At 41.1% G+C, this 25777-nt stretch overlaps 1 protein-coding gene across 1 annotated transcript in view; it reads left to right on the top strand.

Annotated features, from left to right (window-relative positions):
* The window catches only part of FBLN5 (fibulin 5), a 50960-nt gene extending 27777 nt beyond the window's left edge, over positions 1 to 23183 (top strand). Inside the window, exons 5-11 of the mRNA XM_057370615.1 lie at positions 2438 to 2560; positions 5306 to 5422; positions 6358 to 6477; positions 9253 to 9375; positions 9918 to 10044; positions 12868 to 13063; positions 14936 to 23183. Coding sequence (XP_057226598.1) covers positions 2438 to 2560; positions 5306 to 5422; positions 6358 to 6477; positions 9253 to 9375; positions 9918 to 10044; positions 12868 to 13063; positions 14936 to 15097 — 968 coding nt within the window. The 3' untranslated portion in view covers positions 15098 to 23183. The remainder of the gene's footprint in view (positions 1 to 2437; positions 2561 to 5305; positions 5423 to 6357; positions 6478 to 9252; positions 9376 to 9917; positions 10045 to 12867; positions 13064 to 14935) is intronic.
* The last annotated feature ends 2594 nt before the right edge of the window (positions 23184 to 25777 follow it).

Here is a 25777-nt window from a genome sequence, read left to right as displayed (position 1 = left end):
TATAACGTGCATAATCTGGGACAGACAGGCTGGAGTTATGCTACCTGTTTTAACTGTGAAGGCTGCTTGCCAAAAATAATTTATTTGATTGTATTGGCTGGGTCAGTCAGAGTTTAATAGCAYGTCATGGTAAGGGGCAATCTTAGAGAGTGCCAGACATGCAATACAGAACTGAGTGTACGCACTCTGGCCCAACCAAAAGGATTTGCTGCGACCGACAAAACTGTTTATACCTGTTGGTTGAATAAAACTTCTTTAGTGAAGTCACCAAGGTACTGTTTAGTGCAAAATGTGAGGAGTCAAGGTGTTCTGCATGGACAATTTCAGGTTCATCAAGTTTTCTGGCAGAAACTCCACAGGAAGCCTCCACTGTAATAAATGTTGCATTCAAACGGAAATATGCTTCCAATACCACCACTAAAAGTGAAGACTGGGAGTAAGCAAATAAATCTGATTGCTATAGAGCAAATGTAAGAGAATCAATATGTCTTACTTCTCTGGAGTGAAGCTCATGCCCATGCTAAAAAGATGACGGAACAAAACCAATCTCATACCTGCCTGTTGCTTCAAGACATATCGTACCCCTGAAGAAAAATGCACCAAAGAAGAGTGGAGGATCTACAGTCTTCAAACAACTTTGCTACCATATGTGGCAAGACCACGACCCTCATTTTGTTTTCAGTTTGCTTCACCTAATAATATTACTGGAAACAGGGAACATGSAAAATAAAAATCTCTTTTTTAAGTTTAGTGCAGACTAGGAAAAGCAGAATTGGCCAGATCCCAAGGTACCACTCTAAAACAATAAGTAAGCATGAAAAATAGAAAGCTTTTTCATTTAGAAAACATTAATGTCATTGTTATTAAATTTATGGTTAGATAAAATCCCTGTTCAGATACAACCAATAATGTGTGATACACTACGAAGGGAGGATYCAGATTTTTTAGTCCAATCACAGAAGCAATAGTTGAACTGAACAACATATTTATGGACCTATATAGTCTAGACTTGTTATCTTACCCATTTCCCACTTCCCCCACAATTTTTCCAACCTTCATCCGGCCAATAAATACATGGGAACCGATTTCTGACAGAGTTAATTACCTCTAATTGTGYCCCTCTTGTTATCTTACCAACTTTGACTCACCACAAATTACTCCAGTACAGATGTTGGCAAGATAAGAACTCTAGACTCTCTCCATATGTATGATATTTCTGTATTTATTTATATATCTGAACATGTTAGCTATGCTGCTGGTAGACTGGATCAGTTAKTTCATGACTGCTAGGATTGTACAGCTGACTGGCTGCGCTCGCTGCCTTGGGGCAGATACAGAGATGCAATTCCTGCCCTTCGCTGCCTGCTCCAGCCCAGGGCATTGGTGAGATACTTTCAGTCATGACCTAACAAAGTCTGGGTTAATAAGAATCAGGGGAGGATCAAGGGAGTAGCATTTCTTGGATGATAAAGTACTTCAGCAAAGGCTAGTGCACAGTATGCTGGAACAAAAAATAATTTACATATCAATAAATAAAACATAGAAATCTGGGTTGGCTGAAAAAATGACACAATTTATCTTTTGGTATTTCCATTTGTGACTATTCTAGAGGCAAACCTGGTGCCTGAAACATCAGGGAAGATACTGAGCAAGGCGTGATTCAAATTGAACTTCTGACTCCGAAAGGCATTTTTAATCAGTTAGGATCCAGGGTCYTGGCTTACATAAATGTAGGAATGCTATTCACCTCCTTTGTAAAAAAATAAAAGGGGGAAAAAAGCCCACAACAAAAACACCCTAAGGGGTTGTAATAAAAAGGCAAATACATTAAAACCAATAAAGATGGGGGGGAAAAATTAAAAGAAAATAGTTTTATTGTCAGGAAATTGATTCCAGGGAAGTATACATTTTTTGGTCAGGTAAAAGTTGATTTTTTTCTGTCTGAAAAATTACAGTGAGATAGTCTGCATTGGTGGAGGTACCAAGTAATTTTTTTTCATGTCTCTGAGTTGTGTTTGTACATCGCTTGAACTCCTCTTCAGCTCTTACTCTTCAGTGGGGTTACACAGCCCTTTCAGCAGCCTCTTCCTAGGGCTGAACACTGCCCCATAGAATGGAAGTCCCAGCTCAGTGACATAGCAAATGTGGAAGCAACAAAAAGTTTGAGATAATGCAAGACTTTCCTTTGGAGGAGAAACATTGAGTCATCTGCAAAACTGCGAGATTTGATGTGCAAAACTGAGAGATTTGATGTGCACCATCAGTTCTCACAGCTCTCAGGCATCTGTTACTGTGAATTTTCCTTTGGGTTATGATCATTCTCTCTACTTCTCAAAACTTTGATTCCTTGCACAGAGGGGGTGCACACATTGTACAGTGTGAAAAAAATTTGTTGTTGCCATTTCTAACATTTTCCTTCTGTATTTCTGTGTTGCAGATATAGATGAATGCGCTTCAGATTCTCACCAGTGTAACCCCACCCAGATCTGCATAAATACAGAGGGAGGCTACACGTGTTCCTGCACTGAAGGCTACTGGCTGCTAGAAGGCCAGTGTTTAGGTAAAACCCTCATGTGCTATGGTATCTGAGTATCTCTGTATGTGCACCTGWGAATCCCTGAAATAATGTCACCAAGCATTTTTGCCAAGTTAAACCTGCAGCTGTGTGGAAATTGTCCTTTGCCTGTGTAAGTGCCAATGAGGTACCTGCCAGAGGGGCTCCCTCAGGGAACAAACCTGTAGATGTAAATGCCATATGACTGGCATCATGGTACTGTAATAACTGGGCTTTTCATMGTCCCAGATTCCTTTTCATACAAGATCAATCACAGCCACATGTGCAAAAAGACTGTTGCCCAAACAGACCTGTCCATCCCTAACAGGAACAATGTGGACCTGAAGGGATCTGTATYTGATATCAAAAAATGGGACAGACAGTAAATCCTTAGAGTCAACCAATTCTTTTGTTTGGGGGTGAGAAAAAAAATTACCTCTAAACTGGGTGCCATTTCAGTAGCTTCCAAGCAGTTTCATTTAAATTTTAATATTTTCCATACAGCAATGTCCTCATCCTTTGAGCTCTGTCCTGTTGAAAAAAACATCGCTCAACAAACAGGACCGGAAAACATTCCATCTCTCCTCCAGCCCTTCCCCCTCACTTGACACGCTTATGGGATGATGATGTAGATGCTAATTTTAGGTACACAGACAGCACCAAGGAATCAGCACACAACTTTTTAAAGAAAAGTTTGCCCATTATTAGTTTTYTCCCTGCTGTGCAGGCTGTTTGCTGCCAGCTCTGTGGAACTGGACCATCCCGTCACACCTCCACTGGAAGGAGAATGGGCTTTCCCTGCCCATTTGTCCCTGGAGCGTCTCCAGTTATTTTCCAGCTTTCTCCTCCCAAGTACCAATTCCATGAAGGACGCACTCATGGCTGCTTTCCTAACGCCTGCAAACAGCTGCTGTGTAATTCACCTGGCAGGGACTGAGCTAASCCCTGTCCAAGCTGGGGGCTCTGCAGCCATAGCCACTTCAGGGAGTCATTGTCTTGTAGTTCCCCTGRGATAAGACGTCTCCAAGGCTCCTGCTCCTTCATCTATGATAAATCGATTTCTCTTGGGAAAAAGAAAAAAAAGCTTGTGCTGGGAATGAACAGTCATATGTGATAGGGTGGGGATGAGGGAGGGCAGCAAGGAATAWTCTGCTCTGCATCACCTATTCTGTTACCCATTACCGCTCCAAGACACAGGCCAAATGAAAGGGTTGTGCGCAGCATTCAGGATTTGAACATGGATCTAAATTAGTCTTCTTCTTGATGGATATAACAGAGAACTGAAATGGCTGCATTGCTAAATTGATTTGAGTATCTAGTTATGCTATTTAAAATCTGATCATCCCAATAATGCCCTATTTAAGTCATCATGGCGTGGATTATTGCAAGGCAATGCAAAAAAAGAAAAGTAAATTGCGTTTAGAGTTGCTATATTTTTCCCTCAATTTCAAAAAGTCTCAGTTTTCCCTACCTCCCACTGGCTTTGGAGAAGTGGTTTTTGCTACCATAAAGCAGTAAAGGAATATTTACTATAATCAGGGGGCCAAGTTGGGTTTTAGAGACAGATTTTTTTAGTGGACTGTCAGTAAATCATGGTTACAAAAACCTACATTTTTATCTGTCACAATTATCCCCGTAAAGTTTACACAGGARGAGCCAGTACAGCAGCATCCACATGAACAACCCACAAGGAGCAGCCCTGTAAAAATCCTTATCCTCAAAATGTRGCACTCTTGAGACAACAGTCCTGCAAAACACAAAGTATGCATTTAAAGAAATGAATTGTGTTGGTACAATGAGCTATTCATTTACTTAAAACCTGTGTAATTTCTGCAGGTTTTGGTGAAGCCTGCTGATGGTGTGCTCACCACCACTGACCTGGCCTTTAGGTTATCTTGCTAACTGACTGCAGATAGTCCCCTGGATTTTCTACTGCACAAATTAAGCTTCAAAGCTTTGAGAGCAGTCATTAAAAAAAAATCTCCATAAATTAAAAGCCAGTTTATACYGGAGGAAATGTTAGGGCTTTGAAAGGACAACTATTCCAGGTGTTTTATTTCCGTTCTGGGGCAAAAATCTTCTAGTACTTACCATCTTGCGTATCTTAGAGGATTTTCTTTTGCTCGTAGCAGTCAATTGCATTGCTAATGCTGCAATTCAGCCCAAACTGCTACTTTGGCATTAAATTAACTGTTTATACAGTCTATAATTTGTCAGTTAAAAATTCATATATAAAGTGAATGTGACTATTCCAAAAAACGGTCTTTCAAAAATAACCACACTAAAAAAAGAAGCCTTTAGTAACAAACATTGCTGTTCCAGTGAGTAGCTTTGGTAAATGTGGAGGCAAAGAAGGTTTCTATTTTGATTCTGGCAAAATTTCACTGCAGTGTTGGCTGTGGTTGTGCTGGTGGGCTGTGCCAGCTGTCAGGTATCCTTTGAGGCAGCTGCGTAAAAGACAGACTGGGCTGCTGGGTTTACATTAATCTGAAGATTATAGCAATGACAATCAATTCATCAAACACACTGGTAGATGTCAGATGTGGATAAAACCACATTGCTACATTTTCCTGGGGAGAGGTGTGTTTTAGCTATAACTCATGTCTGAATGCCTGCAAGTTTGGCTGTTWCATATACAACCAGCGTGGTGGGTAATTTCTGTGCTATCAGCACTGTTGGCTCAGTGTGCCACTGTTTTGTATCTCCTGTGAAAATGCAGACCACTCCACTTTCCATCCTTCCCACCCACAGACATCGACGAATGTCGCTACGGCTACTGCCAGCAGCTGTGYGCCAACGTGCCCGGCTCCTACTCCTGCACGTGCAACCCGGGCTTTACCCTCAATGATGACGGGAGATCATGCCAAGGTAYGAGTGTGTGTGTGTATTTGGTGACCCACAACTGAAAGCTTTGGTCCTCACCCAGCAACACCCTGAAAACTTGTCTGGTTTTTAGAACACAAGTAACCATCCTGGCATTGCTTTTGAGAATGTTCACGTTTGTCAGATATTGGTGTGCTTTCACAGTACCTCCAAGGCATTCAAGTGCAACATGGCCAATRTATCAGGAGAAATATGCAAAGAGGCCCAAACCTCAATTCACTCAATTCAGTGGAATTGCCAACAGTTCAGGCACTGAATTTACTGTTAAAACCTGAGGCTATGTGACTTACCTGAGATAAGAAACCTTTGTCAGATCAGTAAATCAGAATCTCCCAAGATCTGGAATGGATTCCTTAGCATTAGACCACCTTTTGCTACCTCAATCAAAGTCAACACAACCTCYTCACAGTCTCCCTGGCAAAGCAGGGAGCATCTTTTCACATGCTACCARAAAAGGTCTGTGCTAATGATGGCCAGAAGCTGCTACTGTCCTAAAAGGAAAAAATTCCTTTTGCCWTAGACCAAGGTTTCCATGAGGACCATTCTACATTGTATTACCTTTCTCAGAAAAATCTTGCTSCATTTTGTCTCAAGTTTGTTGTGAAATATTGGTTCAATAGTTTTCAAATTGCAGGATAATGACAGAAACRTTTGTAATAAAAATTTCATCCCCATCCTCCATGTTATTTTCTTTAATGAAGACATATCCAAAATGCTGCACTTCCACACATGTTGTGTTTCCAACGTGCTATTCCCAAGCATCAGCCTGAATCCAAATAAACAACACTGACTTGGTTATAATTTTTCAGAACAAATCATTCTGACTATACAGCTAATCTCYTTGAAATGCTCTGCAGTGAAAAAATGAGCATGGACTTTGAGGGGAAGTCACTGATGAATTTGGCATTGGTTTCCCATAGATGTGAATGAATGCACAAGTGAAAACCCTTGCACTCAGACCTGCGTCAACACCTACGGCTCTTTTCTCTGCCGCTGTGAACCTGGCTATGAACTGGAAGCTGATGGAGTTAACTGCAGTGGTAACTGTCTCTATTTATTTTTTCTTTAATTCTATTAAGTTTGCTTTTTCAAAGGTATTGATTTGTACACACTTTTTAATAAGTTTTTTGCCTTGGTCCATGGTAGCAGCAGGATAGCTGCAACACATATGATCTTCTTTCCAGCTAAAGCACACAGCAAATACCCAGAAAAGCTCAGTAAAGGAGGGCTGCATATGGTTTTAAAGAAATAAGCTAAATATTCAAAAGCTCCAAGGTAACAGMAAAACATAAGAAAGCTCTTTGTAATGCTGAACAGGAAGCTTTATTAGAGCAAGTAGAGATAGTCCTAGAACATTCTTCCATGATTAAAGAAACACTTTATATAAAGCACTTTTCCATTTGTCTGTTGAATGCATGTATTCCTTTTGCTCTTCCGACTGCTCAACTTATGCCTGAAACCTTCCCCAGTTTCCCCTGTAGGCTCTGGCTTCATTTTAGAAACAACATATGATTTCTTAGTACAGTTAGTGCTGAACTGTTCAGCACCCAGCAGAATAAATCGTGCTTATGTCACTGCACTTTTTCCTCTCCGGTTCTTGTTTTTATTTTATTATTTTATTTTAATTGAAGGCAAAACTTATTTCTTTGCTCATTGTTCCCTCAGCCTGCTAAAATTAGAGAATTCAGCCAATATTTCTTGGAAGGAAAAATGCACTGGAAAATACTTGTGTTTTAATTTACAGTAAACAGATGTAACACGTTGTTTCTGAGACAGAAGGCATGTGAGATGCAGTGTACATGATTAGTGTTTCCCAAGATATTTTTCCTGATAAYGTCCTTATTATAAGGGAAAGAACAAATATTAAAAATCTGAAAGTGTCTTAAGCATTTAACATTTAGACTGAAACAGCTAGCGTAGTGTTCTGCTTTCTGATGGAATTTTTTCTTCTAAGTTAGGCTGCTGAATGTTTTTGATGTGCTCACCTCCTGAGCTACTTGGGGGTCTGAATCAGATCAGTTCATTGCAATGCCCCGTAAGGTGGTACTTGAACCTCAACCATGTCTGAGAGTTCAGCCAACAAAAGTTACTTTCYACCACCCAGATAAGAGCAGAAAATYTTTTCCTGACCATCTTGTGCAAGAAAATGTTTRACAAAGCAGGACAAATTTCTCTGGATGAGCTTCTTCCCCTTYACAGTCAATCACTAGACATCTGAGGCTCGCAAAGCATTAGGAGGACACTCTTACGAGACACCCAGGACTCAGATTTACTTCAACAGGAGCAGGATTAGTCCATGGTTTAGCAGCCAACTTACCTTGAAGTTGGGAGGCATTCTTGCCCAACATCAAGGACACAGACGGAAATTTGAACCTGGCTTTGCCAACATCATCATTACTTTCTAACCACAGAGCTCTTCCAAGAGAATTAGATGTGTTCTGAAATGACAACCATCTTGTCTGCACATACTCAGCATAATGCCAGGAGTGTGTAGGAACACTGTGGGCTCAGCAGCAGCAATGTAGGAGCCTTGGGGCTCTAAGTCCCTCAGCACCTGACAGCAGCCAAGCACCAGTTACACAAATCCAGTATTCTGAAGGTCTGGACTAGGATGCCAGGGGGGTGGTAGATGTCTCAGTCACTTTACGGAATCAGCCCTCAGTCCATGTGTTTTCAGGAAGGTGTTTATTTCAGTGAACTCACGGGGCAAACTCACACAGTAACAGGACTATGTAGGTGTAGAGTTCCTTTCATCTCCCTTTTGATAATCTGGTTTCAGCCATAAAGCCACTTGGATATATTTGGACTTCAAATACTTTCCAATCCATCTGCACAAAACACCCAAAGTGGATAAATGGACTGAGCCCAATTTAGAAGAAAGAGAAATTCAGTCTGAATAGTAAAAGTGATTTGCCTGGGAGAGTCAACATGTCAGAGCTGGGAATAAGAACTTGGGAGTTCCTGGCTGGGCCTCTGGCCTTTGTTTCTTTCTTCCCCTGACCAGGGAAATAAGGAAATGATTAGTGGCAGTCTCCCTCAGCCTAGTGCCTCTGCATGTGTTTTCCCCTCGTCAGCCATGCCTCCATGTGCAGCTCTGAAGTTTGTCTTTCTCACATGAGCACAGTTCTGCAGAACACAGTGACTGGTCAATTCATGAGTGCAAGGGGAAAGAGCACAGTTTCTGCTTTCAATCAGATATTTGACAGACTGCCTAGCTTCCTGGGTATCTGCGAGAGGGCTGGGCCTTCCAGTATGTCTGACCCAGGCTGGGATGAGCTCTTGTAGTCTTGTTGGAATGACTTGGAAGAAGCTGGCTAGAGGCTAAGAAACATAAAACAGACAGGGCTGGCTGCAGGAGCTCTGCTGGAGCCCATGTGGCCCTGGGAAAGTGAAGTTTGCTCTCCAAAAAAAAAAAAAAAAAAAAAAAAAAAGAAAAAGGAAAAAAAAAAAAGAAAACTACTGCCAAGTATTTCCTTTGAAATTACAGTTGCAGCTTTATTGTCAGAGTATCTCTATCTCTGACGTAAAACAGAAATGAAAACATGGCCAGCTGGTGACAGGTATTAGAAAAGGAAAATAAATAAATAAAAGCCACACATTGTGTTCAGCAGCAGCTTTGGTTTCCTTTGGAAAAAAGTGTTTAACCAAGAACTTGTTGCATAGCATTTTGTCAGGTTGCTGCAGAGCTCCGGGGAGCTGGAGCATGCTGGCCTCCAGCTGGGGTGATGGGCAGGTAATCTGGATGGCCACCTGTCTGCAGGACTGCTCTCTGGGCAGGAAAGCYGAAGACACTAAACTTTGTTTTCCCACTGCAGACATGGACGAATGCAGCTTCTCAGAGTTCCTCTGCCAGCATGAGTGTGTGAACGGGCCTGGTTCTTACTACTGTACCTGTCCTTCAGGCTATAACTTGCTCGACGATAGTAGAAGCTGCCAAGGTAAGAACATTCCTGCACCGATTAAAACCCAAGGGGACCAGAAAATAGATCCTGTGTCTAGAAAGAGGTTTTCAAGAATTGAGATGATTGGTCTTGGCATTGCACAGTGAAATACTCGTAGGGGCCATTTATACAATTCTGGTAAGAATGTCCTCATGTGAGTACTCCTGCTGAGGTGAATTGGTGTGTTGCTTTGAGTAAGACTTTACTGACTGAGAAACAACTACACAGGAAAGACCTCAAATGCTCTCTCCTCTGCTGCACGTCTCTATTTTTCCCATTCTCTAAAGTCAGAGAGCTTGAMCAGGCAGTTACTTTCCAATTTTTTGCAGCATTTAGCATGTGGGAGCACTCTAATAAGCAGAAATGAATGGAGTAAAAACTGATCTTGAAAGAAGGGACAGTTACAACAAGACCACCTCTCATGGTGCAAGAGTTTTATGAATTTTGGGGTAATTTYTTAAGCTGGAAATCAGTTTTTAGGCATGGTGGCTTGTACATATTTCCTTGCTTTAGCCATTCTCTCATTCCTTGTGTTTTAGATATCAATGAATGTGAAATAAGAAAYTTCACCTGCACTTCACAGCAAACATGTTTCAATATCCCAGGAGAATACAAATGTTTAGACCCAGTACGATGCGAGGAGCCTTATCTCCAGATTAATGAGAAGTGAGTAACATACCCACAGCCACCAAAGCAAATTCTATCTGTGAGAATTGTATCTAAGGTAAACCAAATAAGCTGCAATTTTACAACACAGCCATGAAGCCTGTCAAAAGAGTTATAYAGACATGCTGTTGATGCATTTACCACTGCTAAGCTTTATAAAAATCATAAATTGCAATTCCTTRCCAGGTCACCAGGTGTGATGTGATATGATATCATACTCAGACATATGTGAAGTTAGACTGGAAAAACAGGTATCAGTTAGTTGAGAAAACAGCAAGGCTTGTGATGCAATAAGAGACATGTTCTTATATTACTGACTTTATATATGCTCAAATGCAGCCTGTTTATTAGTAAGAGTATTTCCTGAAAATGGTAACTAGCTTATGCCTAGGAAGTACTTTAAAACATTAGATGATTGTTAGAGCAGGATACAAATAGTTTTTTATTGCWTAAAGGTTAAAAGTTCTGAATAGTTCACAGACTGATCTGCCTTKCCCAGAAACTGGGTATGTCTGGATGGGGCTGTTAGTGCTGTTACTGTCTCAACTGGGAATCATTTGAGACAGCAGAAAATAAATCCTRCATTTCTAAAAGTTGCCCATTTCTTTTACATTTTTTGTGTAAAATATTTCAGTTCCAGACAGATGTCTGTATATTGCAGTCTGTATTATTTCATCCACAGTGTTTGCGCTAAACCCAATTACTGTGAATTGCTTGGTCACCTAATGTATTTTTAGAAAGGCAAGAGATGAATAATTAGCTTCTTTCCTTCATAATTTATTCATGTATTTACATTGCTTTCTGAACTAGGGCAGCTGAAGAGTGGACAGACAGTTTTTGTCTAGTCCAGAGGTGGTAGAGTCTTAAACTGGAATTTGACATAACTGAAGCCTCTGTATCCAAATTCCCCAGAGTCCAACTACAGAGTCCTCACAGAGCAGCTTGCACCAGAACTCATGATCTCTGACCTTTGTGTTTGGTGGCTTTGGCTCATGTATAGATGGTACTGCACTTAATTTGTAGCATATGTCTACAAGTGGTCAGTATAAAAGCCAAGTGAATTCCTTGCATCTGTGTTTTCTGTGGAAGGAATTGGATGTTGGTAATGCCGGGAGCCTTTTGATGGGGGATGTGCCAGATGCACTGTCTGAAATTAATGTCAGGAGTGGAGGTTATAGAAAAAATAGCCAAAAACACCCTTGCCCAGTAAAKTCTCCCGACATGCTTTTTATATAGGGACATCCTGCCTCACAACTTTATTAGGGTTCTCTGAAGAAATCAGCATCATGTGGGTAGGGCACATGGACTGATGCAGTCTGTTTGCATTTCCAAAGGCTTCTGAAAGACCCTCACATAATTATCATGGAAATTAAGCAGCCATAAGTAACCAAGCAAAGTCCCTGGAAGGGGAGAGTAAGAGGCTGAAAGATAAAAATTAAACAGAGGGTAGTATTGAACTGTCAACTTTCACGCTGAAGATCTGCAGAGGTCTGAGCTGGACCAACTTGGTCCATCATAAGCAACCTAGGAAGAAGAATAAGCCATGAAATGGGCAAAGTCTGCAACAGTTATGAAGACAGTAGATAAAAGAGTGGGTAGAAAAATATTAGAGAAGAAGCCTCAATTAATGTGCAATAAAAATGGCAGATGAAATTCAGTGTAGATTAATTTAAAGTAAAAAGGCAACCCCAAATTCACAAATGAAATAAGGAGCACTGATCTGATCATAATCCATCCAAACTGAGATTTGAGGGTTGTTCTAGTTCCATGATCTGCAGTACTCATTAGMGGTCAGAAAATTAATCTGAATTTCAAGATTCAAATATCCTTGGAGCACATGCCATCGTGCACCACATCTTTAAGACTGTGCAGTTCCTTCCCCTCCTGTCCAAAGAAATATAACCAGATAAAGGTTCATAAGAAGCAATGAGGATGATCAAAAGTATGGAATAGAATATCTTCCTTGTGAAGAACAGCTGAGTTAGAGCCCTTCAGCCATGAATAGGGTCAAATATGATGCTCTGAGATGTGTGAAGAGGATAAGCATGGGATTGACTRGCTGCTCTCCTTTCAATAAAACAGCTGGGAGCATCAGACAAAGTCAGAAGGAGGCCATGCAGAGGGAGATGAAGGCAGCTGTGGAGCTCCTGGCCACAGGGGCTGTGGGTGCTAAACATTCATCTGGGTGTAAGGGGAAGCTGGAAAAGCTGATGCATAAGAAATGCATTAAGAGCTGATGAATACAAAGAAAATTTTTTTTCAAGGATTCCCTGAGTCACAAACAATTGGAAGCTATTGGTGGAAGTGCCATATTCTTGGTTTGCTATCCTCTTTTTCCTTAAGGCTCTGCATTTGYTAGAGCTCTGGTTGGATCCGGGATGTCTGCTGCATGTTTTTTTCATATAGTATAGAAAATATGGTAAAACAAAGATCACTACAATTATGTAGCACTATCAGTGAAACAATCTAATTATTAATACTACTCAGGGGGACAGTTCAGTTTAAATTACTATCAGAACAAACACCTGCAAAGTATTTTACACCTGCAGAGCTGCTTCAAAGGAAGTTCACCTTTCTGAGTAATCTAAGGAGAGTGCCAAGGTATTTTGGCCTAGACAGCAAGAGAAAGGAGGCAGAATATAGGCCAAAATAGCAACATGGGGAATACTAAAAGTGAGAAAACTCATTACAAGTTTCATTGATTCTTTCAGCTGGTCAACAACATTCTCTGTTTATTTATTTATGCACTTGTATTAGCATAAAAAGAATCAACTATTACAGCAATTTGTAACCTCTGATGACAATTCTGTCTCTGACAATCAGCCGCTGCATGTGTCCCGCTGAAAACCCYGGGTGCAGAGATCAGCCGTTCACCATCCTGTACAGAGTGATGGACATGGTGTCTGGGAGGTCTGTGCCTTCGGACATTTTTCAGATGCAAGCAACAACTCGCTATCCTGGAGCCTATTACATCTTCCAAATCAAATCAGGGAACGAGGGCAGGGAATTCTACATGCGGGTAAGTCTAGCACTCACTGAAAGAAAACAYGGAGTATCCTCTCGTTAGCTGAATGTCCTGATAGCAGAACTGAGCTTCTCATGACTATCACTCAAACCTCCAATATGAGGCATTTTTTACACACAGATATGTAGAGCAGTGTGCTGATCKGCAGGAACTGCTGGATCTCTCAGGAGAGTGGCCTTCCCAAAGAAAACATGCTTCTCCTATGACACAGGAGGTTTAAGAAAGGCCCATGCTGTACCCATGYCTAAGAACAGCTCAGGTCTCCCAAGCTCAAGAGAAACTATTGTGCCAAACTGTTTTTTATTTGATGGATGATCAGGAATTGCCACCGAAAGATTCAAAACTTCTTGTCTGTTTTATCAAACTCTTCATTGGCAATTGAAAAATGTGAAAACCAAAAAAGTAAGCTAAAACCTCACTCCTTTTATGCCAACGATTGACTTTCTGGGTTCTTTGCCTTCATTTGTTATGAGTTTTTTCAACTGAGAACACACATTTTGTGTAGATGCTGTTAGAGAAAATGTAGTTACCTGTTTTTTTGTTTTTTTATCTGAGTTTTCCTCAGAAGATCTCTCTGTTCTTCAGTCATCTTTGCCACACCACTGACATGCAGAGATTATGGGGGTGTCTGCACAGGATGGAGCACATCCACAAGGGATGATGACACTCAGAAAAATGATTTTCAGCTCTAGGAAAAACCTGCCTCTGATATTCCCATTAAGTCCTGTTCTGTGGCCACTGAAGGTTCCCATCCCTCACAGACACCGTTAGTGGGATAGATTCTAGGACAGATTTCTCACAAGACAGATTCCCACTGTAAGAAAAAGAAGATGTTTCAAAGTCCTGAATTGACAAGTGCTCCCATTACAATCATTTACATCTCCCAGGAGCTTTCCTGTTGCAAAGTCATTACTGATTCCATGGCATTTTCYCCTCATCTGGGCTGATCCCGCAGGTGCTGAGACCCAGCATTCATCCCCATTGCCCAAGTCTGCTGGTTCCTTTGATTTAGCACACAGCCATTCCCTGGCAGTGGGTAGGGCTGGGTGGGAGGGACATTGTGACCTTGGTGAGGCCTGGCACAGTCCGRGTAACATGCCCAGCACCTCCCCATRCTATGTCAGCCTTCTTTCTGTCACCAAAGGTAACAAACACCCAATTTTGAGGCAAAACAGGACCCACTTTGTCTACATAAGCTCCGGACAGAAAACAAATTGCAGTTGGTTTTAACATCAGCCGCTCTGATTTTTAAATGCACACAGTCCATGAGTTCTGGTCAGATATTGCAGAGGTCTGCTTCCATTTAGTAAAGGACTGTTTTTCTGAAGTGCCATCCTATATTCAAAGTTCTCTTTTGGAGGGTGAGGTTTGTGCCATTATCATACACAATGTATCACAAATCCAGACCCCATTCACRTGGGAATGTTTGTTCTCCAGGTCCTGTTAGCATAACCCCTTTTGGGGGTTTGCCACTTCATAGTAACACAGCCCTTTAYCTCAGACTAAAGAGTACTCCCCAAAAAAGACAACAAACAAACAAAAAATAAGAAAAATATCACTACTTCTTTATACCCTAAATCTGTGTTTTCATCTTTTTTCTTTTTTGGGCAATMGCAAATGTCTGTATTCAATAGTTACTTCCATGTGCAGGGCTCCCAAAGGCTTCACAAACTGTAAAAGGCAGTAGTTCATACCAAACACTGAAAAGAAGCCAAATGCTGAAATGAAACACTGTTCCATCAGTTGCAGTGGTTTCAAGCAATACAACAGAAACCACCTATTTTGGCTGCTTGAAGACTAGTGAGACAGTAGTTTTGAAGAGCCAGTTTTGGCAATATCACTTGCTTTCTCTTGTTTTGTGCACAGCAAACGGGACCGATCAGTGCCACTCTGGTGATGACCCGCCCCGTCAAGGGGCCCCGCACTATTGAGTTGGACTTGGAAATGATCACCGTTAACACCGTCATCAACTTCAGAGGAAGCTCTGTCATCCGGCTGAGGATATTCGTATCACAGTACTCCTTCTAAACCTCGAGTTTGTGCCCTGGAAACATTAGGCCAAAAGAGACAGTTCCTCCTCTGCAGAACTCTCTCCTCAAAAGCCAGTACATATAGCAGCTCCAAACCAAATCACTATTTCCACAGACCCGGTGACCTATGCCTGTCTGAGCAGGGAGGCCTCTTCATGCACAGTCCCCACCAGGATGCAGACATCTGAAGATGCATTGTCAGCAGATTCTCCATGTGGTCATGTATTTTAAGGACTCTTCTTTTCACTATAAACACTTCTAGGGCATGAGTCTATGTGAAAGACTGTGAACCTTTGTAGCTCCAAGGCTGCTTAGCAGAAAGCACCAAAGAAACTGAGGAAAAAGCTGGCTTTTGCAATCTTGGCTTTTTTTAAAAGTTGTTTTTTTTTTCATTTTAAATGGAAAGCAGACAAACAAGCAGAAACAGAAACAAAAAACCCACATATTGAAACAAGGGACCTCCGAAGTCCTAATTTGCATTACAAATTATCTCTGCAATTATCAGTCAGGCACTTTGTTTCAATTCACCCTGCATTTGTTTTAGTTTCACTTGTTTTTTCTTTAATTCTATTTTATAGTTAAAATTCATTGTAAATTCATTCCAAAAAAACATGTTGTACTATGTAATCTTTTGCTTTCTGACAAAGTGTCACACGTTTGGGTTCCTTTCTGTATTAAATCTTTCTATATAACAGAGTTCATAGAAATCTATCACTGGATGGAGTGTTTTACAACATTTAGGATTTTATTATTATTTACACTCAAGATCCTTGACAGAGGCCTCCACTGCCAGAATAAGTAGAGACTTCAGAGCAGAATAGAATCCGAAAATTTATTTTTCCCTGTTTTCCTGAGTGTGATAGTTGCAAACAGTTTGTAATGGCTACAAAGTAATAATTCTAACTCTGCAGTTATGGCTGCAATTAATCTCCTGTTCAAAGACCACTCAAGTCAGACCTGTCCAAATCCTTCAGAAAATATGAATTGTTCTTTTCATTTGCAGTCTGTCTCCTACATTCTTCCTAATATGGAGGGAAATAGCTGAAAAGGACTAGGACAAGTCTTATGCTTCTACCACAAAGCACTACCCCAAAAGTACCACTACCCCAATCCCAAACAATGGGATCCCACAGCTTCCACGGGCATTGTCTGCTCAGTTATAACTGCTGTGACCAATAGAAAGTTTCTTCTAAAGTCTAATCTGAATCTCCATTGTTGTAATCTGTTGCTTTTTAGCCTACTTCCAGTAGAAATAGGGAACAGTTTATCTTCCCCTTTGCAGCAGCCTAACGTGTCTGAAGACTGTTGTCATGTCTCCCCTCAGACTGTTCTCCTCYAGTCTAAACAAACCCAATTCTTTTGGTCTTTCCTCATACATCACATTTTCTGGACCTTTGATCATTCTTGTTGCTCTCATCTGGATTCTCTCCAGTTGGTTCACATCTTTCTTGAAGCTCAATGCCCAAAACTGTGAAAAGTATTCCAGCTGAGGCCTCTCAGTGCTAAACTAAATCTATATATATATGTTTAATAGTTTGAAAAAAAATTAAAATTGTATAGTTGGAAGGCATAATGCGTATTGAAGCCACTRGCACTTTGGTCTTTTATTTTAATAGGGATGAGGGTTTATATGCCTTGTTCTTAAATTTGTCTAAAAAAAGCTCTTTTGCTTCTTTTTCCCTTACTAGACTATTTGCTCTCTAGCATTGCTGTGACACGAAGGATAAACTTTGCTTTGTCTTTTGAGAACTGGAAGCCGAGGTGCTACTTGGGAGAAGGAGTTTACCAAGATTGTAAAGTGAGCAACTGGAACCAGAGTAGCAGCATTATATGAGTTCTTCATTAAAGTGGAGTATTAAATGGGGGAATACTTGGAAAGTTGTTACAACACAGACTGCATGACACAATCAGAAAACTGACTCCTGTTCCTAGTAGGCTTTGTGAATTAGTAGAGACTGCACTTTTTCCTTGCACTCAGCTTCAAGGAAGCCCTGATGGTCTCAGGAATGGAGCATTGAGTTTAGTAGCTTCCGTTTCTTAATGGTTTAAAGGTTTTCTCTCTGCTGCTACAACATCCTGGGATGCTGTGGCTCAGAGCTCTGTCCTTTATTGTAAAAACAAAAAGGCTGGAGAGTGACTCCAGGGTTTAGTGGGCCAAGCTGGAGGCAGAAAGCCAATGAGTTTTATGAGCAGCTGACTTGGAGTAGATAAATGCAGAGGAAATGGGCAGAGAAATATCAGAAACAAGAATTTGTTCCCTGAGTGTATCATAGCTCATCAAATACCAGAGTCTTGGAAGGAAGGACAGTTTATAACCATGGGGCTAAAAGTGCTCCTGTTCCAGACAATGGAAATAAAACATGGGGAACATGCAGGCTCTGGTAGCCCAGAGAACAGCCAAGGGGTATAGGCAGGATCTTGCACTGAAGATATCCAGYTCTTAAAATGCTGACATCTTTCCCAGTCCATCTTTCCCCTTTTTGTGCCCCTTTGTTATGGCTTCTTCATGCCCAGTTGAGGAGTCGTCTCCTCCTGCCCCCACATCACCTCTCGGAGAGGAAGYACACTGTGTCAGACATCAGAGAGTTTGTCACTTCTGGGCTGTTCTCCCATGGCTCCCACATACCAACCCAATTTAACCCTAATTTAGAAACACCAAAACCCAGAGAAATTCCATAGCAAAATACTTTGTTGAAAGAGTAAAGCTTGAATGCTTGGTTTTAGCAGGATCCAGCAAATACTCGTAAAACAATATTACACTTTCTATATAAACACGCTGCGCCTTAAAAAAAAAGTGAAAAGTCTGGAAACAAAGGAATTCAGCCACTTCTCAACCGCCATAACATCTTTCATCACTCGCTATCACTCCAGCCAATTTAAACTTTGCCAAAACATATGCCAATCTCAAAATAATAAATTACTAGCAGTTTATAATATCTAAACTCTCTGTTTCCTAGTCAGGGGTCTGTTTTCAATAGATCATCATAGACTCAAATATTACAACAATTCTCACCAAATAAAAAAGTGGGGTATGCATGTCAGGCTTTTACAGCATGAAAGTTAAAAATGTAAACTTGCAACTGCTGCATACATTCATGTTCTTCTTTGAGGCCAGGACTCCTCCAGAGCAGACAGAATTCCAGGTCTGCTCAGAAAATGACTCTTTATTCTAACCCACTGCTGAGGATTTTCTGACATGAAGAGTTTTACCATATGGTTAATGGTCAGTATTCTTACTAGCACCAGAGGAAGGCACAGACCTCTGGCTCTGCTTGCTCAGGCTGTCAGAGCTGTTCCTTTGCCAAGCAGGGAAGGGACAGCTCTTTGCCCCTCCTGCCTGTCAGCTGTCACATCTGTTTGAACATAGATCCTCAGGAGAAAAACTGCCCTCCACTATGTGTTTGTACAGAACCTATTGCCAGTGTAATTACTGGAATAAAGGTAAAAGAAAGCAGATATGGCAGTAATCTTTGATACAAAACATAATGATTGGGAAGGAGAAACTATTCTGATAAATGAACCAAGTGATTCATGCTAGTTGGGTTAGGTGCCAGAGGGAGTAGAATGGGTTCTATCATCTGGCTTATTTGACTTTGAGATATTCTTAGGGAATCGACTTTTTTAACACAGACAACAAAATGTTATTTTACCCATGAGTTTCCTGGATCCCACAGAATCTTGTTTCAACTGATGATTCTCTGAAATCATCAGTTGATGATTTTCAGCTATTTGCTGAAAATAGCTAAACTTACTTTGAGTACCTGGTCGCCCCCACCACTACTCATTGCAGTGTCCAGCTCATTCATACAGAGCTCTCTCCTCTTCAGTTGGGAGCCTGTACTCATATTTACCCTTTTTTGACTTAGCTTCTAGAAGAGCCAACTTTTATTGTATCATAAACATGATTGCAGCATCAGCAGAACTTGCATATTAATTTTTCTCTGTTTAGAGCARACAGGGCGATATAATCAATACAGTTGGTGGTCATGCAAGTTCCCCAGTCTGGCTTATTCACAGAATATGCAATTGAATATCTTCCATAACATGTAGCTGTATTAGAACACAATRAAAATGTCATTGCATAAAGATGTTTAAAAAAAGAAAGTAATGAAAGTATGCCCTAATGTTTATACAATCCTGACAGGCATTATTTTCMAAATAAATCTCTATCCTGGATGGACAAACCCTTCAGCTGGTATTAATCTGCATGACTGGTGCTTTTCATTTAAAAGGTAACAAGTGTCCTTAGAATCTTCCTCATGTATGTGTAAAGCACAGTTACCTGTACACTAAGAGAATTTCCAGAAGCTGCAGAAGAGATAGTGTGGCTCTGCATTTGGAAGTCAAAGACCTGTAAGAGAACATGGCACAAGCAAATTCTGTTTCCTCATCTGCCACAAGTCCAGACATGTGATTTACACCTGTCACATTTTGCTCTTTTAAGTCTTTGAACCAATTTTGAATAGTTCAACCCCAAAGCATGAAGACTAAGGCTGTTACTAGACTTTTGGAGATTCTGCAGAAAGGCTGCACCAGAAAGGGGACATGTGCTGAAGGGTCAGTGCCACAGGGAGCGCAATGGCCCACAGGTATTTGTGTGGGGATGTCGGTGATACTGCACTGGCCCCTTTCCTCGCCTGTTTCAGTGCAGGGTGTGACTGAAGTTTTTACCTGTACACATCAGATGTGGAAAGCTCACCTATTTCATTCTTGGCTCAAACTCTGAGTTCCCTCTAGCGGCTGTCAAAYTGATCCCTCCAGGTAACTCAACTAATAAGGTACAGTTTGGGTACAATATACACTTCTACACCAGGAAGTAAACAATGATGCARTAACCTCATGTAAAAATTGAAGAATGTATCTGAGTAGCAAAGGGATTTATAGGAAACACCTCGGCAATCAAGAACACCTGAAATGTTCAATCTCTTTCAATTCCCTTTCCCATATCCCAGAGGTCATTCATTTTCACTTTGGGGTTTGTCCTGGGGATAATGATCTCACTATGGTCACACACTGCAAGCACATGCTGAGTGAGCTCCACTTATTCTCTGGCACTGCTTAACACTTTTCATTTTGCTTTTTGGAGATCAGTTGCCGGCTATTTGTCTTTTCTATAGCCTGGCTGACCTCAGTTGCTCTTCTCATGGCCAAGGCAGATCCATTATTTCCCCATCAGCTTCTTCTGTACCCACCACCTGTGCAAGCTCTTTGTGTGTTTCACTGGAAATGCAGGCACTGCCATGTTCATAAGCATCCTTATAGCAAAGTATCATGTGTGAATGGCTGAAGGGATTGCCCAGCCTGCTGATAGAGCCTGGCTTCAGGAAYAGGATTTTTAAAAAACCCACAATTCCTCAGTTTTGAAGATGAGAGGTGCTCTTGTAGGTCCCCATTTTCTCCAGGAATGGCCTCTGTATGATGTTAGCTTCATAGTCTCAAGGCTTTTCAAGAAGTGTGATAAGGATATGCTTGTGCAATACATCCTTAGGCTTTACAAACCTTGGATAAAGTTTCTCCAATCTGCAAACAGARTATGTGGCCCCAATCAGAGAGTTCAATGTGACCATCATTATGCTGAAATTAGTGATGGCTGAACACCTCACCTCAGGTGTGAATTTATCCCAGTTTTAAGTCTCAAATCTTAGTGTGAGTAGTATAAATGTAAGCAGATATGTATTATTTTTAGAGAAGAGCTGAAAGATTCCTTCCTGTAAGTAAATAATAATATGGTTGCAGAATCTCTTACACTGTGGGCACTGTCTTTGGGTTCTTTGAGATTTCCTGAGATAACCTTTAACACTTCAAAATTTCTTCTGGTATTTCAAGACATTCATTGATGTGTTTCTATGAATGATTCCTCACTCCTGCTCTTCCAAAACCAGCCCAGGCACTTGACTGTATTTTGTTAAAACATGAAGCTACACCCAAGCCTTTGCATAGTTACATCAAATTGTCACATAGAAATTGTTCCTCTCTGTAACCTAGCAGGGATTATGCTGACTTCCTTGAGATTCTGCAGTGTTCTGAGTAACACAGGTGCACGTGTTTGTCCAGACTGGGACCATAGTCTGGAGATTGTTCATCAGCAACTTGCTGCACATGTGTTTCAACCAATGAGTGAAACCATAGCTACAAAGGCTCGTTTGCAACAAAAATCCTCCAAGCAAGGTGTTTCTTGGCTGCCTACACATAATGCAAACACAATCCAAAAATTCAGGACCAGAGTTCTCCAGCCTTCATGAGGAATCCATGTTTTTCAGAAATATTTTGGTCAGTAAACTCATTTTGTGATAATGTGAAATGCAAACAAAGAGGAAGAARGCCTGCCAAAATTGCACAGATTTGTTATTCAAATCAGTATCCCCAAGAAAAGTGGAACATAGTTCATCATTTAAGAATATTCCTTTGGACCCTGACATCTGATGCCATTCAGGTAGGGCAGGAAGACAGAAAAGCTGCTTCCAGAACAACAGCAGCTGTTTGACAGAGATCCCTGGGCTCCTGCACTGACTACAAACACCTGCTAGCCCAAGTCAACACCCCAGGTCAGTGAGAAAGAAACAAAGCTCAGAGAGACATAGGGCTGAGGAGAGGTAACATAGAGCTGAGGAGAGGTAACTTCACTGACTTCTGAATGATATCAAGTGAAGATTTACATCATAATATCTATAAAAWTTCTCACTGCATTTATACATGTCTATAAACGAAATATTTTAAATTATCAAAATTAAAAGGACCAAGCTGTCACCTACCACACACATTACTACCTGCAGGAGGCTTTAGTGTATCCGTCTGCCATTCCCCAGGGCTGTGCTCACTTAGAATTTCCCAGTCTGATTTGGTGTGAGTTAACAATGGTGTGACAGCATTCAGTTCAAGCAGGGTAGTCATACCCATGGATGYGAAAAGAGAGGTACAGAGGCATTAAATTACAATTGAACCAGAAAGTTAATAAAAAAGAGCTTGCTGATTAGTTAACCTTCAATGCTTTAGTTATGATGTCATTGCCATGCACAAAAATAATCAAGTAGAAACACAATATTAAAAAGGAGATTATCTCTTTAGAAAGATAAGTACCCATGTAGCCTATAAATAGCTCYGAAATTAAGACATCCCACACAACATCTGGAAGAGGAAGAATTCAGTCCTTGACCTCTAGCATCCTTGTCTCCCAGAGCAGGATTAAGCACAGTTGATCCTTATCGGGATACAGACACAATGGCTGTTTGATGGTCGAGCCAAGAACAAGGCAGGCACAGCCAGAGGCAAGGGGAGGACACATCAAGATAATGTAAAAGTATTAAAGAATGCTCTCAGTGTGCAGGATCTCTGAGACACATCTCTCTTGCTCTATAAAGCTTTCTAGCTTTGTTTGGGAAATGCTAAYGGTCACTTCAATAAAAATGGAGGGATGGCAACATCCATATGTTTGAATGCAGAATCTGTTTTCAAAAATATTATGCCCTGGCCAATCTATCACCCATTGAGATGCACTGGATACCAGAAACCTCYAAGTACAATTTTAGGCATAGCCCATATAGTGCCACCTTACACCAACACTTTATCCTGCAGCCAGTGCAGGTGGAAGGAGAGGAACCCACTGCCCTGCTTCAATGGATGCTCCACAGAACTTCTGCTGCTGTTTAAACAGTCATTTCCCCAACTCTTACTTACAGGCTGTCTGGATTAATAAACATGTTATATTTTGAAATCTTATTTTCTTTTATTTTTTTTCTTTAAGAATAATTTTGTACTCTAATTTTAAATGGATATTTTCAGTGTTCCTCATYCTGTCCCTTTAGCCAATAAGCACTTACTTCTTTTGTAGCAGAAAATGAGCTTTGGTGAATACACCAATAGGGACTATTTTAAAGATTTTTTTTAAGAAAATAAATAAGTTGCTAACAAAAATTATAATTGAATTCTGGCTCATTTTGATCATTAACTAGTTTAGTGGTCTTCATATAACATCACTGCAAGTATTCATGATGGAATTATGTAACCTCTTTGCAAAGCAAGGTGAATGAAAATCAGTGATTCTGGTRCATCTACTGGTCAAAAACACTAGTGACACAGAGGCAGTAGTAGAGAAAACTTCAAAACAAAATAAATTCATTTAACATTCATTTCCAAGAGGCTGATTTTCTTTCACAGTTTTTGTGTTGTACAGTTGCCCATACTTGGAGGTTCATGTGTGTACTTTACCTTAATTTCCTGGTGAGGATGTGTGATAAGGCTCAAATTAACATTTTATGTAATGCTACTTTATCTGTACTCGGAGTCTGACGTATCAGAGCCGTTTCTTTCCTTTGCAATTCCAATGGAGGCTGGAGCAGCTTCTGAGGGTGGGGATGGCTTCCTTGCCCAGCTCCCCCTCCAGCACCAGCCACATTTTATCCAGCACATGTTTGGAGGATGCACAGGCTGCATGCCTTGGAAGTGTTCCCAGGGATCCCAGGAGATGAACTCTCCTCCCATCCTGCCATGGTGCCATTCCCCTCTCCCAGTTGTCCTGGTTCTTTAGAGCCAGTGAAGGCAGGGGTTTGCACAGTGACCATGAGGCTATGGACAGAATTTGGCTTTCAACTGGCAGAATAAACTTGTCTTCATAATATAATTTAGATTGAACTGGTTTCCTCATAAATAAATCATTAACCAACAGCCAGCCCTCACTCCTGCCCGCACTACATATCTTATGACTTTAGTACAACAAAGGCTTTTCCACCCACATGATACTCAATGACCCATGCCTAATGAGTGTTTGTTGGTTGGGTTTGTGTTCTGCAGGAGGAATGTTCTTATTTCAGCAATTTGCAAGGACAGCCAAAACTGGCTCTGGTTTGCTTTATGAAAAGTGAAGGAACTTATGTCACACAGTTGCTCTCTCACATTCTTATCACTCAAATAGCTGGCTGCAAAGTGAGGTAGGTAATACGCCATTCACTGGGCTTTTGATGATTTACAAGCCACTAGGAAAGCTGATATGAACTCAAAGGAGCTGCCGCCACTCATTTCCAGTATCACGAGGACGCGTCATTTCCCTTCACTACACTGCAAACGCATTAATTCTGAATCACATGCTCAAGAAAAAWTACATTGGAATGAGCACACATGCAAACTGAAAGAGGAGAGGCCAAGTGCAGGAATGCTGAGCTGCAAAATTTCAGTAGAAGAAAATAACTCTCTAGAACTATTCAAAGAAAATGAGAAAGTAGGTCTGTGACCCATGATCGAAGACTTATGGTTCTCCAGTCCACACTGGGGAGCCTTGGTAGAAGTGGCCTGGTAAGTGAAGGCAACAAGGGRTGTTTTTTCACTCAATGTGGTTGAGAATGGACACTTCAGGAAACAAAGCTGCTCTGATTTTTGTTGGCATACAGCTGAAGCAGCCTAATACAGGGTTTCCACGCCTGAGTCACTTTATCCTTCTTTCTCTCATTGCTCAGAATTTGCTTTTTAGGTTGTTGTTACTATGCATGCTGCTATGTTTGTCTTACRTGAGGTTGCACATGGGACTGGATAGTGTGATCCCCTCCCCTTTATTGSTCTTTTCACAACGCAAGACCAATCTGTTCTGTCAATGTTCTCCCAGCCAAGGGCCTAGAGCTCTGTGGATAAGGAAACAGTATCTCCAAAGCAGACTCACAAATGTGGACAAACCTGAAGTAGGTCGTACTTAATCTTCTGTCAGTGTTATCCAGCCAGCTGGTAAAGGACACTGCACTGCTGGAGACGTGGAGTTTTGCTGGGCTATAAAACTGATACCCTGCAGGGATTTAACCTCCTGCTGCACTTCCTTAAGGGTAAGCTATGAATTGTATTTCCTTGAGAAGTCCCATGGGCTGTATTCTGTGTACCAGAACTCCTGCTTTCTCCTCCCTCTCTGTTTTTGGTGGCACCGCTTCCTCCTTTGGCCTGCGAGTACTGCTGAATGCTGTTAAACTGTCCTCAGTGTCAGCCTCCACATAACCAAATCAGTGATGGAAAATATGAGCCTACGTGTTTTTTCCAGGAAGTCAGACAGCAGCTCCCTGTGTCATACAGGTGAACACTTTCTCACGCCAGTAACTCATTAGGACAGCATGTGTGATCTCAGCTCTTTCACAACGATGTTTATAGTCCGTGCCACTGTTTSTAAGGGCTGCTCTGACTGGCAGCTGGTTGCTGATCTTTAGCAGCACTATGGCATTTGCATTTTTACTCTTTTTAKCTTGTTTTATTTCTCCTTTCTTGGGCTCTGGCAAAGTTCAGTCACCATACGTTTCCAAAATCATCAAGTCCCCCTAAAATCCAGTACTGAAACATGTACTTCATCTGCCTGCTTATGAAAATCCTTGTCACTCATGGGATCACCTTGTCAGTTTAAGCAAAGGAACAGCCACAGCTTTGGCTGAAAAGTGTTTGATTAGGTCTTCTAAGGTCTTCTAAGATTTTGAATTCAACCCTTGTCTGGATGACTGCACCTTCCATCTTCTACCACACTTTTCATTATGTTACTTGGATACAAACGCATGTGGTTTTAATGTGAAGTTAAATCCCCAAGCTGCAGTGAAATAATTAACCCTACACCCTTGAATTCCTTGCTACCACACAATCTAGTTTTTATGGAGCTAAGAGTAAAAGCAATAGTGACAACTGAAAATACTTGAGGCAAGAGGGTATTGGCTCACCATGGAAG

The sequence above is a fragment of the Malurus melanocephalus genome, unplaced genomic scaffold (genome assembly GCF_030028575.1).
Source record: "Malurus melanocephalus ecotype Western Australia unplaced genomic scaffold, MMel_1.1 scaffold_129, whole genome shotgun sequence".
NCBI lineage: Eukaryota > Metazoa > Chordata > Aves > Passeriformes > Maluridae > Malurus > Malurus melanocephalus.
The sequence above is the reverse complement of the archived record's forward strand: the minus strand, read 5'-3'. Positions and strand labels throughout refer to the sequence as shown.